This window comes from Tachysurus fulvidraco, chromosome 10 (assembly GCF_022655615.1).
Source record: "Tachysurus fulvidraco isolate hzauxx_2018 chromosome 10, HZAU_PFXX_2.0, whole genome shotgun sequence".
Taxonomy (NCBI): domain Eukaryota; kingdom Metazoa; phylum Chordata; class Actinopteri; order Siluriformes; family Bagridae; genus Tachysurus; species Tachysurus fulvidraco.
In genome coordinates, this window is record NC_062527.1 from 25,634,834 (window position 1) to 25,654,326 (window position 19,493).

At 39.6% G+C, this 19,493-nt stretch overlaps 1 protein-coding gene across 2 annotated transcripts in view; it reads left to right on the forward strand.

Annotated features, from left to right (window-relative positions):
- Positions 1-1,776: 1,776 nt before the first annotated feature.
- The window catches only part of fhod3a (formin homology 2 domain containing 3a), a 59,620-nt gene continuing 41,903 nt past the window's right edge, over positions 1,777-19,493 (forward strand). The window contains exons 1-2 of one of the 2 annotated variants that reach the window (XM_047820114.1): positions 1,777-2,150; positions 17,046-17,158. In XM_047820114.1, coding sequence (XP_047676070.1) covers positions 1,983-2,150; positions 17,046-17,158 — 281 coding nt within the window. In that variant the 5' untranslated portion in view covers positions 1,777-1,982. The remainder of the gene's footprint in view (positions 2,151-17,045; positions 17,159-19,493) is intronic. The other variant, XM_047820115.1, reaches the window with a different exon arrangement.

The window sequence follows — 19,493 nt, forward strand, 5'->3', positions numbered from 1 at the left end:
GTGTAGGGGAACCTGATGTATCTCACACAGTGTAGGGGAACCTGATGTATCTCACACAGTGTAGGGGAACCTGATGTATCTCACACAGTGTAGGGAACCTGATGTATCTCACACAGTGTAGGGGAACCTGATGTATCCTGATGAAGTTTCCAGCCCCGTTTTGTGCGTACGCATGCTTTATAAATGAGACCAACAGAGTCATCAGAGATCATCTGAAGACTTTGACAGGAAGAAAACTCAAGACATAGTTTTATTTTTCAGTGTAAATGCTGAGTTCACCAGTATATTTTCAGCTGGTACTTTACATTAGAAATGTACTCTTATATCACTTAGCTAGCACATGGTGGCCCCTTCAGTCAGGTCTCAGATATTTAGCCCAGTTCACTCTGTGTGTAGATGTCTGGTCCTGCCACACACCAGGGCAGGACCACACAACCTGTTCATGTCTGGTCCTGCCACACACCAGGGCAGGACCACACAACCTGTTCATGTCTGGTCCTGCCACACACCAAATGTCTTTGATAATCCTTTCTGATTGTGTACATAAGTGTGTTCAGGTGGTGCATGTTGGGTTTTGGACAAACTAAAGCAGAAGGAGACTAAACAGTGCAGATTACAGTCCTGTGATGTTCCAGCAGAAGACTGTGACAAGTGGACAATAGTGACACCTACAGGACAAACAGAACAGAGCTGTGATGTATAACATCCCAAATGCTTTGTAACTGAAGATCATTTTCTGTTCCCCAGAAATCAGCTCTATTAAATTCTAGTTCTGTGCTGAATTGCTGCTTTAGGACCTTCAGAACTTTTCTGTGTAGCTTTAAAGTTTCACTTCAGTCCAAAAGTCCAAACCCTGCTCCATCATGACAATGTCTCTGTGCACAAAGCAGCTCCATGGGGTAATAATAAAGCCATGGTGTGTTAGGGGTGGAATGGAGAACTCCAGTGATTTTATTATATAAACGATTGTGTAGATATTTTATACCAGATAAACATGAAATTATGGTTGGTAAGTAAAAGAGGGACAGAAGTCAGGATTTATGATAAATGACATTAATGATGATTTGTGGAGAATTTTTTCCCTTCTGTTTACTGAAAAGAGCCTAAAGTTAACTCACAAGTTTGGACATTGTGGAGGAAATAGTTAAAGCTTCTGTGTCCAGCTGCAGAAAATGCAAATAACCAAAATGCAAAATTAAACAAAAATAAAACGTACTAAGGTTTAAAAAAGGAGAGCAAACAGAATCTATAAGAAAAACTGAGGGTCTCATAGGGAAAGGTAAAGAGAAGGCAAATCCAGACATTTGCATGAAGAAGAACACAAAAAAGCAATGTGTTTGTGTGTCTTTATGTGTGTGTGTATTTGTGTGTGTCTGTATGTGTGTGTATGTGTACTGTATGTGTGTCTGTCTCTGTGTGTGTGTATGTATCTGTGCCTTTGTATGTGTGTGTGTCTGTATGTGTGTGTACTGTGTGTGTGTGTATGTATCTATATGTGTGTGTGTGTATCTGTGCGTTTGTATGTGTGTGTGTGTGTGTCTGTGTGTGTATGTATCTATATGTGTGTGTGTTTCTGTGTATGTATGTGTATGCATGTGTGTGTGTGTGTGTGTGTGTGTATGGGTGTGTGTATGAATGTACTGTATGTATGTATGTGTGCGTGTGTGTGTATGTGTGTGTATGTTTTGTGTGTATGTGTGTATGGGGGTGTTTGTGTGTGTGTATGTGTGTGTGTGTGTGTGTGTGTGTGTGTGTGTGTGTGTGTGTGTGTGTGTGTGTGTATGGCAGGTGGAGGGCGCTGTGTTTTCTGTAACCGGATCTGGTCCTGACACAAACACACACTTCAGTACCACGAGCTGTAGCTGAAGCCATTCGGGTTCTTCATTAAGGCGATCTGGCGGAAGCGGATTACCGGATTTAAACCCGTCTAATCCACCTGTTAATAAATCAGTTCCGGTTCCGTTGGTGTTGGGCCGTGCGCCATGGCCGCGCTGTTCGAGTGCAGGGTTCAGTTTTTGGACGACACCGACCCGTTTAACAGCACCAACTTCCCGGAGCCCGCGCGCCCGCCGCGGTTCGCCTTCCGCCGGGACGCAGCGCTCGGAGACCAGCTGCCCGCCGTGCACGCGCTCCTGTCCGCGCCGCACAAGGTCAGATCGCGCGCACACACAAGAATAATAATAATAATAATAATAATAATAATAATAATAATAATAATAATAATGACAACAACAACAATATTATTGTTATTATTGTTATTATTATTATTATTATTATTATTATTATTATTATTATTATTATTATTAATAATAATAATAATAACATTGAATTTAAATTTAACAATGAAATTTGTCCTCTTAATAAATCTAAATTATTGTTCAGTCTTGTCGTCACCTCAGACTTGTTCATTAGAGATAAATACAAATATATTCTAATATTAATCTTGAACTTTTGTATTATATTAATCTTTATACTTTATATTAATCTTTTTGTTCTATATTTATGTTCCGTAAAGCTGTTAAAAGTTCTATACAAATAAACTTACATTTTAATGAATAAACAGCATTAAAGTCATTCAGAGAAGTTCCCCTGGACTTACTGCAATACATTTGTTTGGCCAAATTAACCAGGAGACATCAGTAAAGTTCTCCACATCTTCAGGACAGTTTCTCAGTCACATGAGGAGATTTTTCTCTTATTTACTTAATAGATCAGAATAAAGAGAGAATAAAAGGAGACAGCTGATGGGACGAGTGTTTAGAGCTGACAGAACAGAGAGGCTACAGGACGTCACTCACTTCCACAAGGTTACATGTCACTATAAAAACAACAGAATTTTTCTTTAATAAATACAAATTATACAGATTATAATGAACAGATTGCTGTGACACGAGAGAGAAAAGCACAGAAGCTTCCCAAGGAAACGATACGGTTTATTTTAATTCCATATAATCGGCGCTTTTATTTGTGTTTGTTTTATTAACACCTTCTCTGTGAAATTAACACGTAAAATAAATAAGTGTTAAATTAAGTGTTAGTTTAATCAGCTTTGTTTTTGCTCAGATTTCTGTTTTATATTTCGTCTTCCTTTCTCTAGTCGTCCATCTTTTCAGTATTCACTCTTTTCTCACTTTCTCCACTTTTTTTATGGTTCTTTTGGTTCCTTTGTTTTATTTTTATTTTCTTTTGTGTTCTTAATAGTTTTAGTTTCATTTGCTAAAGATGATCATTTAACATTGCAGGTTATAATCATCTGTGGAACTGAGTTCATTTAAACAGTTTGTTGTGTGTGTGTGTGTGTGTGTGTGTGTGTGTGTGTGTGTGTGTGTGTGTGTGTGACAGGTGGGGGTGTGATCTGAGATATGAGATGAGCCCGATATAACCCGAGGCGTCACATTTCCCGACTGAACACAGTTTAGTGTGTTCACAGACTCGTGAATCAGCACACATCATTACTGTCTTTATTTTTAACACAACTGTAAATTTTTGTTGTGTTAAATAAGTTTGGACTAAAGACACTTGTGAGCTAAATAGTGCTCATGCTCAATAACCCAACACTCAGTGTAAAGAGCATTCTGTTAGACATTGTGGATACATTTCACATTTGTACACACAGTGAGGATTTAACACTAAAATGTCAGTATTCAGTATTCAGTCCTAACATAACTACTGACTTAAGCCCTATTCAGTGTCATGCACGTGAAGGTGGAGTCTCTCGAGTGAGGAGCAGCGTCATGTCCAGCACGAGCTCCTGACAATCTGATGGACCTGAAACAAGATAATATTAAATATTAAAATATGACACAGGCCACAGAGGTCTTCACACTGGACATAGAAGGAGACACGTCTCAATCAGAGTGACACTGCACTTGGTCAGATTGACAGTAATAACATACGGTGTCTCACTGCATGGTATTAAACTAAGGAAAGGTTTAGAGAGTGTGTGATCGTCGTTGTGTGTGTGTGTGTGTGTGTGTGTGTGTGTGTGACGTGGACACTGGGAGTAAAGTGACAGTGAGAGAGATGTGACTGAATTAACTGAATTAATGCTCATTTGAAGTCCTGGGGTCTCCCAGTGCATTATGGGTTAAATGTCTGCTACACCTGTCCCTGACACTCAGCACCTGTTACCATGGAGTCAGTTCATTTACACACATGTGCTGGGGAACAGGCAGATTTACCCCTGTACAGGACACGTTACTCACCAACTCAGATTTAGGTTCATTTAACAGCTCTCTCTCTCTGTCTCTCTCTCTCTCTCTGTGTCTCTCTCTCTCTCTGTCTCTCTCTGTCTCTGTCTCTGTCTCTCTCTGTCTCTCTCTCTCTGTCTCTCTCTGTCTCTCTCTCTCTCTCTCTCTCTCTCTCTGTCTCTCTCTCTCTCTCTGTCTCTCTCTGTCTCTGTCTCTGTCTCTCTCTGTGTCTCTCTCTCTCTGTCTCTCTCTGTCTCTCTCTCTGTCTCTCTCTCTCTCTCTCTCTCTCTGTCTCTCTCTGTCTCTCTCTGTCTCTCTCTCTCTGTCTCTCTCTCTGTCTCTCTGTCTCTCTCACTCTCTCTGTCTCTCTCTGTCTCTCTCTGTCTCTCTCTCTCTCTCTCTCTCTCTCTCTCTCTCTCTCTCTCTCTCTCTCTCTCTCTCTCTCTCTTTGCGCATACACGGGTGTGAAGGAGTGAGTGGGTTTGCGAGAGATTTACAGTATGTGTGTGTGTGTAGAGGAGTGTGTGTATATAGTGTAGTGTAGAGGTGTGTGTATATAGTGTAGTGTAGAGGAGTGTGTGTATATAGTGTAGTGTAGAGGTGTGTGTATATAGTGTAGTGTAGAGGAGTGTGTATATAGTGTAGTGTAGAGGAGTGTGTATATAGTGTAGTGTAGAGGTGTGTGTGTATAGTGTAGTGTAGAGGTGTGTGTGTATATAGTGTAGTGTAGAGGTGTGTGTATATAGTGTAGTGTAGAGGAGTGTGTATATAGTGTAGTGTAGAGGTGTGTGTGTATAGTGTAGTGTAGAGGTGTGTGTATAGTGTAGAGGTGTGTGTATATAGTGTAGTGTAGAGGAGTGTGTATATAGTGTAGTGTAGAGGTGTGTGTATATAGTGTAGTGTAGAGGAGTGTGTATATAGTGTAGTGTAGAGGAGTGTGTGTATAGTGTAGTGTAGAGGTGTGTGTATAGTGTAGTGTAGAGGTGTGTGTATATAGTGTAGTGTAGAGGTGTGTGTATATAGTGTAGTGTAGAGGAGTGTGTGTATATAGTGTAGTGTAGAGGTGTGTGTATATAGTGTAGTGTAGAGGTGTGTGTATAGTGTAGTGTAGAGGTGTGTGTATATAGTGTAGTGTAGAGGTGTGTGTATATAGTGTAGTGTAGAGGTGTGTGTATAGTGTAGTGTAGAGGAGTGTGTATATAGTGTAGTGTAGTGTAGAGGTGTGTGTATATAGTGTAGTGTAGTGTAGAGGTGTGTGTATATAGTGTAGTGTAGAGGAGTGTGTATATAGTGTAGTGTAGAGGAGTGTGTATATAGTGTAGTGTAGAGGAGTGTGTATATAGTGTAGTGTAGAGGTGTGTGTATATAGTGTAGTGTAGAGGTGTGTGTATAGTGTAGTGTAGTGGTGTGTGTATATAGTGTAGAGTGTGTTTATAGTGTCTTGTAGAGTGGTGTGTGTATAGTGTAGTGTAGAGGTGTGTGTATATAGTGTAGTGTAGAGGTGTGTATAAAGTGTAGTGTGAGGTGTGTGTATAAGTGTAGTGTAGAGTGTGTGTGTGTATAAGTGTAGTGTAGAGTGTGTGTGTATAAAGTGTAGGTGTGTGTATAAAGTGTAGAGTGTGTGTATAAAGTGTAGAGTGTGTGTGTATAAAGTGTAGAGTGTGTGTGTATAAGTGTAGTGTGTGTGTGTATAAAGTGTAGAGTGTGTGTGTATAAAGTGTAGAGTGTGTGTATAAAGTGTAGTGTGTCTGTATATAGTCTTGAATGTATGTATATAAATTGTTGAGTGTGTGTATAAAGTGTAGAGTGTGTGTATAAAGTGTAGTGTGTGTGTATAAAGTGTAGAGTGTGTGTATAAAGTGTAGAGTGTGTGTATAAAGTGTAGTGTGTGTGTGTATAAAGTGTAGTGTGTGTGTGTATAAAGTGTAGAGTGTGTGTGTGTATAAAGTGTAGAGTGTGTGTGTATAAAGTGTAGAGTGTGTGTATAAAGTGTAGAGTGTGTGTGTATAAAGTGTAGTGTGTGTGTATAAAGTGTAGAGTGTGTGTATAAAGTGTAGTGTGTGTGTGTATAAAGTGTAGTGTGTGTGTGTATAAAGTGTAGTGTGTGTGTGTATAAAGTGTAGTGTGTGTGTGTATAAAGTGTAGAGTGTGTGTATAAAGTGTAGTGTGTGTGTATAAAGTGTAGAGTGTGTGTATAAAGTGTAGTGTGTGTGTGTGTATAAAGTGTAGAGTGTGTGTTTTTTATGTTTAGAGTGTGTGTATAAAGTGTAGAGTGTGTGTATAAAGTGTAGAGTGTGTGTGTGTATAAAGTGTAGTGTGTGTGTATAAAGTGTAGAGTGTGTGTATAAAGTGTAGAGTGTGTGTGTATAAAGTGTAGTGTGTGTGTATAAAGTGTAGAGTGTGTGTATAAAGTGTAGAGTGTGTGTATAAAGTGTAGTGTGTGTGTATAAAGTGTAGAGTGTGTGTATAAAGTGTAGAGTGTGTGTATAAAGTGTAGTGTGTGTGTGTATAAAGTGTAGAGTGTGTGTGTATAAAGTGTAGAGTGTGTGTGTATAAAGTGTAGAGTGTGTGTATAAAGTGTAGAGTGTGTGTATAAAGTGTAGAGTGTGTGTGTATAAAGTGTAGAGTGTGTGTATAAAGTGTAGTGTGTGTGTGTATAAAGTGTAGTGTGTGTGTGTGTATAAAGTGTAGAGTGTGTGTATAAAGTGTAGTGTGTGTGTGTATAAAGTGTAGTGTGTGTGTGTATAAAGTGTAGTGTGTGTGTGTATAAAGTGTAGAGTGTGTGTGTATAAAGTGTAGTGTGTGTGTATAAAGTGTAGAGTGTGTGTGTATAAAGTGTAGAGTGTGTGTGTATAAAGTGTAGAGTGTGTGTATAAAGTGTAGAGTGTGTGTATAAAGTGTAGAGTGTGTGTGTATAAAGTGTAGTGTGTGTGTATAAAGTGTAGAGTGTGTGTATAAAGTGTAGAGTGTGTGTGTATAAAGTGTAGTGTGTGTGTATAAAGTGTAGAGTGTGTGTATAAAGTGTAGAGTGTGTGTGTATAAAGTGTAGTGTGTGTATAAAGTGTAGAGTGTGTGTATAAAGTGTAGTGTGTGTGTGTATAAAGTGTAGAGTGTGTGTGTATAAAGTGTAGAGTGTGTGTATAAAGTGTAGTGTGTGTGTGTATAAAGTGTAGTGTGTGTGTATAAAGTGTAGAGTGTGTGTATAAAGTGTAGTGTGTGTGTGTATAAAGTGTAGTGTGTGTGTATAAAGTGTAGAGTGTGTGTATAAAGTGTAGAGTGTGTGTATAAAGTGTAGAGTGTGTGTATAAAGTGTAGAGTGTGTGTGTATAAAGTGTAGTGTGTGTGTATAAAGTGTAGAGTGTGTGTATAAAGTGTAGTGTGTGTGTGTGTATAAAGTGTAGAGTGTGTGTATAAAGTGTAGTGTGTGTGTATAAAGTGTAGAGTGTGTGTATAAAGTGTAGTGTGTGTGTGTATAAAGTGTAGAGTGTGTGTGTGTGTATAAAGTGTAGAGTGTGTGTATAAAGTGTAGTGTGTGTGTGTATAAAGTGTAGTGTGTGTGTGTATAAAGTGTAGAGTGTGTGTGTATAAAGTGTAGTGTGTGTGTATAAAGTGTAGAGTGTGTGTGTATAAAGTGTAGTGTGTGTGTGTATAAAGTGTAGTGTGTGTGTATAAAGTGTAGAGTGTGTGTATAAAGTGTAGAGTGTGTGTATAAAGTGTAGAGTGTGTGTGTATAAAGTGTAGAGTGTGTGTGTATAAAGTGTAGTGTGTGTGTATAAAGTGTAGAGTGTGTGTATAAAGTGTAGAGTGTGTGTGTATAAAGTGTAGTGTGTGTGTATAAAGTGTAGAGTGTGTGTATAAAGTGTAGAGTGTGTGTATAAAGTGTAGTGTGTGTGTATAAAGTGTAGAGTGTGTGTATAAAGTGTAGAGTGTGTGTATAAAGTGTAGAGTGTGTGTATAAAGTGTAGTGTGTGTGTATAAAGTGTAGAGTGTGTGTGTATAAAGTGTAGTGTGTGTGTATAAAGTGTAGGTGTGTGTATAAAGTGTAGAGTGTGTGTATAAAGTGTAGAGTGTGTGTATAAAGTGTAGTGTGTGTGTATAAAGTGTAGAGTGTGTGTATAAAGTGTAGTGTGTGTGTGTATAAAGTGTAGTGTGTGTGTATAAAGTGTAGAGTGTGTGTATAAAGTGTAGTGTGTGTGTATAAAGTGTAGAGTGTGTGTATAAAGTGTAGAGTGTGTGTATAAAGTGTAGTGTGTGTGTATAAAGTGTAGTGTGTGTGTATAAAGTGTAGAGTGTGTGTATAAAGTGTAGAGTGTGTGTGTATAAAGTGTAGTGTGTGTGTATAAAGTGTAGTGTGTGTGTGTATAAAGTGTAGTGTGTGTGTATAAAGTGTAGAGTGTGTGTATAAAGTGTAGAGTGTGTGTATAAAGTGTAGTGTGTGTGTATAAAGTGTAGTGTGTGTGTGTATAAAGTGTAGTGTGTGTGTGTATAAAGTGTAGAGTGTGTGTGTATAAAGTGTAGAGTGTGTGTGTATAAAGTGTAGAGTGTGTGTATAAAGTGTAGAGTGTGTGTATAAAGTGTAGAGTGTGTGTATAAAGTGTAGAGTGTGTGTATAAAGTGTAGTGTGTGTGTATAAAGTGTAGAGTGTGTGTGTATAAAGTGTAGTGTGTGTGTGTATAAAGTGTAGTGTGTGTGTATAAAGTGTAGAGTGTGTGTATAAAGTGTAGAGTGTGTGTATAAAGTGTAGAGTGTGTGTGTATAAAGTGTAGAGTGTGTGTATAAAGTGTAGAGTGTGTGTATAAAGTGTAGAGTGTGTGTATAAAGTGTAGAGTGTGTGTATAAAGTGTAGAGTGTGTGTGTATAAAGTGTAGAGTGTGTGTATAAAGTGTAGAGTGTGTGTATAAAGTGTAGAGTGTGTGTGTATAAAGTGTAGAGTGTGTGTATAAAGTGTAGAGTGTGTGTGTATAAAGTGTAGTGTGTGTGTATAAAGTGTAGAGTGTGTGTATAAAGTGTAGAGTGTGTGTGTATAAAGTGTAGTGTGTGTGTATAAAGTGTAGAGTGTGTGTGTATAAAGTGTAGAGTGTGTGTGTATAAAGTGTAGTGTGTGTGTATAAAGTGTAGAGTGTGTGTGTATAAAGTGTAGAGTGTGTGTATAAAGTGTAGAGTGTGTGTATAAAGTGTAGAGTGTGTGTGTATAAAGTGTAGTGTGTGTGTGTATAAAGTGTAGGTGTGTGTGTATAAACTATATAGTAGTGTAGTGTAGAGGTGTGTGTGTATAGTGTAGTGTAGAGGTGTGTGTGTATAGTGTAGTGTAGAGGTGTGTGTATATAGTGTAGTGTAGAGGTGTGTGTATATAGTGTAGTGTAGAGGTGTGTGTATATAGTGTAGTGTAGTGTAGAGGAGTGTGTATATAGTGTAGTGTAGAGGAGTGTGTATATAGTGTAGTGTAGAGGTGTGTGTATAGTGTAGTGTAGAGGTGTGTGTATATAGTGTAGTGTAGAGGAGTGTGTATATAGTGTAGTGTAGAGGTGTGTGTATATAGTGTAGTGTAGTGTAGAGGTGTGTATATAGTGTAGTGTAGAGGAGTGTGTATATAGTGTAGTGTAGAGGTGTGTGTATATAGTGGTTAGATGAGGTGTGTATAGTGTAGTGTAGAGGTGTAGTGTATTAGTGTAGTGTAGAGGTGTGGTATATAGTGTAGTGTAGAGGAGTGTGGTATATAGTGTGTGTATAAAGTGTAGAGTGTGTGTGTATAAAGTGTAGAGTGTGTGTGTATAAAGTGTAGTGTGTGTGTATAAAGTGTATAGTGTGTGTGTATAAAGTGTATAGTGTGTGTATAAAGTGTAGAGTGTGTGTGTATAAAGTGTAGAGTGTGTGTGTATAAAGTGTAGAGTGTGTGTATAAAGTGTAGTGTGTGTGTATAAAGTGTATAGTGTGTGTGTATAAAGTGTAGAGTGTGTGTATAAAGTGTAGAGTGTGTGTATAAATTTTAGAGGTGTGTGTATAGTGTAGTGTAGAGGTGTGTGTATATAGTGTAGTGTAGAGGAGTGTGTATATAGTGTAGTGTAGAGGTGTGTGTATATAGTGTAGTGTAGAGGTGTGTGTATATAGTGTAGTGTAGAGGAGTGTGTATATAGTGTAGTGTAGAGGTGTGTGTATATAGTGTAGTGTAGAGGAGTGTGTATATAGTGTAGTGTAGAGGTGTGTGTATATAGTGTAGTGTAGAGGAGTGTGTGTATAGTGTAGTGTAGAGGTGTGTGTATAGTGTAGTGTAGAGGTGTGTGTGTATATAGTGTAGTGTAGAGGTGTGTGTGTGTATAGTTTAGTGTAGAGGTGTGTGTATATAGTGTAGTGTAGAGGTGTGTGTATAGTGTAGTGTAGAGGTGTGTGTATAGTGTAGTGTAGAGGTGTGTGTGTATATAGTGTAGTGTAGAGGTGTGTGTATATAGTGTAGTGTAGAGGAGTGTGTATATAGTGTAGTGTAGAGGAGTGTGTATATAGTGTAGTGTAGAGGTGTGTGTATATAGTGTAGTGTAGAGGAGTGTGTGTGTATAGTGTAGTGTAGAGGAGTGTGTGTATAGTGTAGTGTAGGAGAGGTGGTATATAGTGTAGTGTGAGAGTGTGTGTATATAGTGTAGTGTAGAGGGTAGTGTGTATATAGTGTAGTGTAGAGGAGTGTGTGTATCTAGTGTAGTGTTAGAGGTGTGGTGTATAGTGTAGTGTAGAGGTTGTGTGTTATAAAAGTGTAGTGTGTGTGTATAAAGTGTAGAGTGTGTGTGTATAAAGTGTAGTGTGTGTGTGTATAAAGTGTAGAGTGTGTGTATAAGTGTAGTGTGTGTGTATAAAGTGTAGAGTGTGTGTGTATAAAGTGTAGAGTGTGTGTGTATAAGTGTAGTGTAGTGTGTGTATAAAGTGTAGAGTGTGTGTGTATAAGTGTAGAGTGTGTGTGTATAAGTGTAGTGTGTGTGTATAAGTGTAGTGTGTGTGTATAAAGTGTAGAGTGTGTGTGTATAAAGTGTAGAGTGTGTGTGTATAAAGTGTAGTTAGAGTGTGTGTGTATAAAGTGTAGAGTGTGTGTTTAAAGTGTAGAGTGTGTGTGTATAAAGTGTAGTGTGTGTGTGTATAAAGTGTAGAGTGTGTGTGTATAAAGTGTGGAGTGTGTGTGTATAAAGTGTAGAGTGTGTGTGTATAAAGTGTAGAGTGTGTGTATAAGTGTAGTGTGTGTGTATAAAGTGTAGTGTGTGTGTATAAAGTGTAGAGTGTGTGTGTATAAAGTGTAGAGGTGTGTGTATAAAGTGTAGTAGTGTGTGTATAAAGTGTAGAGTGTGTGTATAAAGTGTAGAGGTGTGTGTATAAGTGTAGTGTAGAGGTGTGTTTATAAAGTGTAGAGTGTGTGTGTATAAAGTGTAGTGTAGTGTGTGTGTATAAAGTGTAGAGTGTGTGTGTATAAAGTGTAGAGTGTGTGTGTCTATAGTGTAGAGTGTGTGTGTATAAAGTGTAGAGTGTGTGTATAAAGTGTAGAGTGTGTGTGTATATAGTGTAGTGTAGAGGAGTGTGTGTATAGTGTAGTGTAGAGGTGTGTATATAGTGTAGTGTAGAGGTGTGTGTATAGTGTAGTGTAGAGGTGTGTGTGTATATAGTGTAGTGTAGAGGAGTGTGTGTATATAGTTTAGTGTAGAGGTGTGTGTATAGTGTAGTGTAGAGGTGTGTGTGTATATAGTGTAGTGTAGAGGTGTGTGTATATAGTGTAGTGTAGAGGTGTGTGTATATATAGTGTAGTGTAGTGTGTATATAGTGTAGTGTAGTGTGTATGTAGTGTAGTGTAGAGGAGATTGTATATAGTGTAGTGTAGAGGTGTGTTATATAGTGTAGTGGTAGAGGGTTGTGTGTGATATAGTGTAGTGTAGAGGGTGTTATATAGTGTAGTGTAGAGGAGTGTGTATATAGTGTATTGTAGAGGAGTGTGTGTATATAGTGTAGTGTAGAGGTGTGTGTATATAGTGTAGTGTAGAGGAGTGTGTGTATATAGTGTAGTGTAGTGTAGAGGTGTGTGTGTATAGTGTAGTGTAGAGGTGTGTATATAGTGTAGTGTAGAGGAGTGTGTATATAGTGTAGTGTAGAGGAGTGTGTGTATATAGTGTAGTGTAGAGGAGTGTGTATATAGTGTAGTGTAGAGGAGTGTGTATATAGTGTAGTGTAGAGGAGTGTGTATATAGTGTAGTGTAGAGGTGTGTGTATATAGTGTAGTGTAGAGGTGTGTATATAGTGTAGTGTAGAGGTGTGTGTGTATATAGTGTAGTGTAGAGGTGTGTGTGTATATAGTGTAGTGTAGAGGTGTGTGTATATAGTGTAGTGTAGAGGTGTGTGTATATAGTGTAGTGTAGAGGTGTGTGTATATAGTGTAGTGTAGAGGTGTGTGTATATAGTGTAGTGTAGAGGTGTGTGTATATAGTGTAGTGTAGAGGTGTGTGTATAGTGTAGTGTAGAGGTGTGTGTGTATAGTGTAGTGTAGAGGTGTGTGTATATAGTGTAGTGTAGAGGTGTGTGTATATAGTGTAGTGTAGAGGTGTGTGTATATAGTGTAGTGTAGAGGTGTGTGTGTATAGTGTAGTGTAGAGGTGTGTGTGTATATAGTGTAGTGTAGAGGTGTGTGTGTGTATAGTGTAGTGTAGAGGTGTGTGTATATAGTGTAGAGGAGTGTATATAGTGTAGTGTAGAGGTGTGTGTATATAGTGTAGTGTAGAGGAGTGTGTGTATATAGTGTAGTGTAGAGGTGTGTATATAGTGTAGTGTAGAGGAGTGTGTATATAGTGTAGTGTAGTGTGTATATAGTGTAGTGTAGAGTGTATATAGTGTAGTGTAGAGGTGTGTGTGTATATAGTGTAGTGTAGTGTAGAGGTGTGTGTGTATATAGTGTAGTGTAGTGTAGAGGTGTGTGTGTATATAGTGTAGTGTAATGTAGTGTAGAGGTGTGTGTGTATATAGTGTAGTGTAGTGTGTATATAGTGTAGTGTAGTGTAGAGGTGTGTGTATATAGTGTAGTGTAGTGTGTATGTAGTGTAGTGTAGTGTGTATGTAGTGTAGTGTGTATGTAGTGTAGTGTGTATGTAGTGTAGTGTAGTGTGTATGTAGTGTAGTGTAGTGTGTATGTAGTGTAGTGTGTATGTAGTGTATATAAACACAGATATTGGTTCCTGTCAGCAGACTGAACTGAAGTTCATCACTGGAGGTGATTTTACCTGCACTGAGGACAACATAGACAGGAACCACTTAGAACCTCATGCCTCATCTCAGAAACCACCGTGTGAGTTAAAGGTGCGGTCTCCGTTGTTTGAAAGCCAATGTTGACATTTAAAATCACCAAAACAAACACACCCCTAACCCAAACGGGTCCCACCCCTGTATCGATAGCTCCGCCCACACATACATACGTAACCCAGGCGACTAACAGAAAGAAACGTGTCTTTATCATAGCTGAAGGGAAGAACGATACGATTGTAGATAAACAAACAAGCAAAAATGCCACACAAGCATAATGATGTAAAGGACAAAGGCATATATTAGTTCTGTGTAACAAAGCAAAACCAACGTTACTCACCTATCGAGAAGGAAAAAAGCGCCTCGGCGTCTTAAGTAAAGTCGGCCACATATTCACAGGTCGGAGTTTCCCGAGTCGATAACTCCTGAGCTAAACGCTGTTACTACACAAAAGGCGGTTGTAGCTGCCTCTCTACATTACTACGATAGAAAAGAGGTGTTATTTGTGTAGTAACAGCGTTTAGCTCAGGAGTTATTGACTCGGGAAACTCCAACCTGTGAATATGTGGCCCACTTCCTGCTCCTTCAGTTCTCTCCAGCGCTGGAAAGCTGATCCTATATTAACACGTCCTACTTCTTGTCCTTATTGTAAGCCTTTCTTCTCTTTCTTTCTTTGTTTTTTCCTCCGTGTAGATGTTAAAACCGCTTTCTGCTAACGTCACACACGCGCACTGAACACTCTCATATCAACAGGACACGCCCCTTTCTGCTCATTGGCTACACGTTTGTTTTGTTTTTTTGTTTATTATTCGGCCCAACTCAGTTTTCTGAAGCATTTCTTAACAATCGGAGACCGCACCTTTAATAGAGACGCATGAGCTGAGTGATGTATGGACAAATATCCACAGGACACAGAGACAGTACACATGGTCACACTGCAAAGAAAATATACTCTCACTAGCAAGACTTGGTAGATTTTATAGTTTTAAACATCAGCTGATTATTTGTAGGTCATGTTTTATTTATCCTGTGGGCTTTTCAGCCTGCTGGTCAGTGTTGGGTCAGGACTTGCGAGAAGTTCTGAAGGAAGCCTAAAAGATGGTAGGCTGCCGCTGAGTAGCTGTAAGGTGGTCCTCAACCTCTTACCAAAGAAAGGTGATCAAACAGATCTGAGGAACTGGAGCCCTACTATGCACAGACTGTAAGATGCTCTCAAAAGCATTAGCAATAAGACTGGGGAAGGTAATGGAGCAAGTCATTCACTCTGACCAGACGTACTGTGTGCCTAACAGATCAATTCACGACAATGTACATTTGATTCGAGACATTTTGGACATCTCTCGGCTACTGGGGCTGAAGACTGGTCTTATTTTAATGGACCAGGAAAAGGCTTTTGGGTTCAACCCTGAGTGGCCATGATCCAGGTGTTGTACAGTGACATTGAGAGCATATTAAAAGTTAATGGTGGTTTATCTGCACCACTTAAAGTGAGTAGGGGCATCAGGCAGGGCTGCTCTCTGTCTGGCATGTTACACACCCTTGCCATAGAACCATTACTACGCCAGATAAGAAGCTAAATTTCTGGCTTATCAATACCAAGCTGCAATACCCCATCCTGTGTATCAGCGTATGTGGATGATGTTGTTGTTATGGTGAGCAGACAGACATGTGGATATTTTAACTGACATTAGTGTAAAGTTTAATGTTTTATCATTGGCAAGGGAAAACTGGCAAACATGTGAAACCATTTTAATTGGGGATTGGAAAGGTAGGGAGCCATGTCTCCCATGATCTCCTCACAGTACCAAGGAGACAGAAAGAAAAACTATGAAGTTATAAAATAAAAAATATGTCTAAATAAATGGAGATGGCTTGTTCCAAAGATGTCGAGGGAAGAACACTGTTAGTTAAACTTAACTGCTTCAATGCTATGGCACAGGCTGGACTGGTGGACCTCTGCTGGGATAAGTTACACTGGTTAGCACAAAGCGTCCTATACCTACCCAAGGAAGAGAGCGGACAAGGACTTATTAACTTGTTCAGCAGGACTGTAGCATTCTGTCTTTGTTTCGTGCAGAAGCTTCTAACTGGTCCTACGCTACGGCAGGTATACATCATGACGCTACGGCAGGTATACATGATGACGCTACGGCAGGTATACGTGATGAGGCTACGGCAGGTGTACATCATGACGCTACGGCAGGTATACATGATGACGCTACGGCAGGTATACATGATGACGCTACGCAGGTATACATGATGACGCTACGGCAGGTATACATGATGACGCTACGGCAGGTATACATGATGACGCTACGGCAGGTATACATGATGACGCTACGCAGGTATACATGATGACGCTACGGCAGGTATACATGATGACGCTACGGCAGGTATACATGATGACGCTACGCAGGTATACATGATGACGCTACGGCAGGTATACATGATGACGCTACGGCAGGTATACATCATGAGGCTACGGCAGGTATACATCATGACGCTACGGCAGGTATACATCATGACGCTACGCAGGTATACATGATGACGCTACGGCAGGTATACATCATGACGCTACGGCAGGTATACATCATGACGCTACGGCAGGTATACATCATGACGCTACGGCAGGTATACATGATGACGCTACGCAGGTATACATCATGACGCTACGGGAGGTATACATGATGACGCTACGGGAGGTATACATCATGACGCTACGGCAGGTATACATGATGACGCTACGGCAGGTATACATGATGACGCTACGGCAGGTATACATGATGACGCTACGCAGGTATACATCATGACGCTACGGCAGGTATACATCATGACGCTACGGCAGGTATACATCATGAAGCTACGGCAGGTATACATCATGACGCTACGGCAGGTATACATCATGACGCTACGGCAGGTGTACATCATGACGCTACGGCAGGTATACATGATGACGTTACGGCAGGTATACATGATGACGCTACGGCAGGTATACATGATGACGCTACGGCAGGTATACATGATGACGCTACGGCAGGTATACATGATGACGCTACGGCAGGTATACATGATGACGCTACGGCAGGTATACATGATGACGTTACGGCAGGTATACATGATGACGCTACGGCAGGTATACATGATGACGCTACAGCAGTGTTTCGGTAAAGGCGAGGATTTTTGTTGAAGTTTTATAAAAGCATGAATGATCTTGATCTTCCAGCTGATTCGGTGCTAGAGGGAATCTGTGTGCTCTGTTTTATTTGCACCAGAGACCAAATGAAAAACCTTTTAAGTTTCTGTGCATTTTTAATGAATTGTTTTAACTAGTATTTGGTGTGATGTTTATTAATATTTTTTGTTATTTTCTCTATAAATTAACAAATTTATTTATTTATTTATTTATTTATTTATTTATTTATTTCACATGTGCAAAATGTTATTAGAGTGAACTAATAATGGGTTTAAATAAACAATCATCAAATTCTCAAAGTCTCCCTCTCTCTCTCTCTCTCTGTCTCTCTCTCTGTCTCTCTCTCTCTCTCTGTCTCTCTCTCTCTCTGTCTCTCCATCTCTCTCTGTCCCCCCCCCCCCTTACAGTTAGATGACTGTGCTCTTCAGCTCTCCCATAATGGCACATATTTGGATTTGGAATTGTCTCTTGATGAGCAGATTGATGAACTGGAGGGTTTTGAGCAGTTCGACTGTGGAATGTAAGACACACACACACACACACACACACACACACACACACACACACACTTGAAACGATGATGATGGTTAAGATGTTTATGATGATGATAGTGACAGACTTTCTAATTTAATTATGAGATTCAAGGCAGTATCACAAAAAGGAAAGAAAGAAAAAGGACAGCGAGAATAAGAGTGTAAAGAGAATGTTGAGTGAGAATCAGTACAGATAACAGGACAATAACACACATTCCCTAATATACTGTAAAAAGGGTTTGATCCCAGTCCACTGAGATAAACCTAAATCTTCTTCCCACAAAGCTTTAATATGAACAGTGGATGAATAGACTGGGGTCCACATTTTGGGTCAATATCGTGGGGAAATTGTGGCCTAATGGTTAGGGAGTCTGACTCCTTACCCTAAGGTTGTGGGTTCGAGTCCCGGGCCGTCGATACCATGACTGAGGTGCCCTTGAGCAAGGCACCGAACCCCCCCAACTGCTCCTAGGGCGCCGCAGCATAAATGGCTGCCCACTGCTCCGGGTGTGTGTTCACAGTGTGTGTGTGTTCACTGCTGTGTGTGTGTGTGTGTGTGTGTGTGTGTGTGTGTGTGTGTGTGTGTGTGTGTGCACTTTGGATGGGTTCAATGCAGAGAACAAATTCTGAGTCTGGGTCACCGTACTTAGCTGTATGTCACGTCACTTTTGCAAATATAATGCCTGTGCTTATTAAAGCCTCCAATATATGATCAAAAGGAGAAAAAACAGGGATCTGAGGGAACATTAACAATGTTAGGGTTAGGGTTAGTGTTAGGGGTTAGTGTTAGGGTTAGGGTAAGGGGTTAGGGGTTAGTGTTAGTGTTAGGGGTTAGGGGTTAGTGTTAGGGGTTAGTGTTAGGGTTAGTGTTAGGGTAAGGGGTTAGGGGTTAGTGTTAGGGTAAGGGCTTAGGGGTTAGTGTTAGGGTAAGTGGTTAGTGTTAGGGTTAGTGTTAGGGTAAGGGGTTAGGGGTCAGTGTTAGGTGTTAGGGTTAGTGTTAGGGTAAGGGGTTAGTGTTAGGGTTAGGGGTTTCTGTTAGGGGTTAGTGTTAGTGTTAGGGGTTAGTGTTAGGATTAGTGGGTTAGGGTTAGTGTTAGTGTTAGGGTTAGTGTTAGGGTAAGGGGTTAGGGGTTAGTTTTAGGGTTAGGTGTTAGGGTTAGTGTTAGGGTAAGAGGTTAGTGTTAGGGTTAGGGGTTAGTGTTAGTGTTAGTGTTAGGGGTTAGTGTTAGGGTTAGTGGGTTAGGGTTAGTGTTAGTGTTAGGGTTAGGGGTTAGTGTTAGGGTTAGTGGTTAGTGTTAGGGGTTAGTGTTAGTGTTAAACTCTCAGTGTGTCTCACAGTGTGTCTCTATTTACTCATCATCTCCTCAGTAACAGCAGGGTATGGGGATGAGTTATTGACTGTATTGTGTTTCTAACTGAGAGACATGATCAAACCCTCTATAGTCATTGTGGGTTTGTTCTTTTCAAATGATATACAGAATATAATCTGTTCTCTGATACAAACATTACATCTTTAATCCAGAAACCCCCAAATATCTGTCATGGTGTAATCCAACAAGTGTGTTTTGTTTCCGATTTCTCTCTCAGACTCGAGATTCAGGCAGAGATCAAAATCCCCAGTGATTAAATAGCTAGTGTAGGTTTGGTCAGGCAGAGAAAACATTTAGCATCTGTGTAGATGTTAGCCATCAGTAAGGGCACTAAACAGTAACCCAGACACCATGATGTGTCTATCATTACATTACTAGTGTGTAGAACATCCAGATGGTCAAGACCTTTCACATTCGGGCTTACAGAATTAATGTCCCTGCATAAAAGGGAAAATATGCTGATGATACAGTGTGTGCAGATATGATCAACAGGACAGAAGACAAAGAAGAAGAAGAAGAAGAAGAAGAAGAAGAAGAAGAAGAAGAAGACAAAGAAGAAAAAGAAGAAGAAGAAGAAGAAGAAGAAGAAGACAAAGATGATTCAATTGAAACTTCTTCTTTCTCCCATATTTAACATCTCTGCATACATCAGCATAGTTTCCCCTTTTTATATTCAGGGTTATTTTTTGTAGTTATATTTTTTCTACTCATTATTTAAAGGTGTGACTTCATGTTAAAGTTATAATTTATTAACATAGTTTGTTAATGTCTCAGCTGTGTTCATATAATAATCATGGTGTTAATGATAATCATGGTGTTAATGATGATCATGGTGTTAAATATAATCATGGTGTTAATGATAATCATGGTGTTAATGATGATAATCATGGTGTTAATGATAATAATCATGGTGTTAATGATAATCATGGTGTTAAATATAATCATGGTGTTA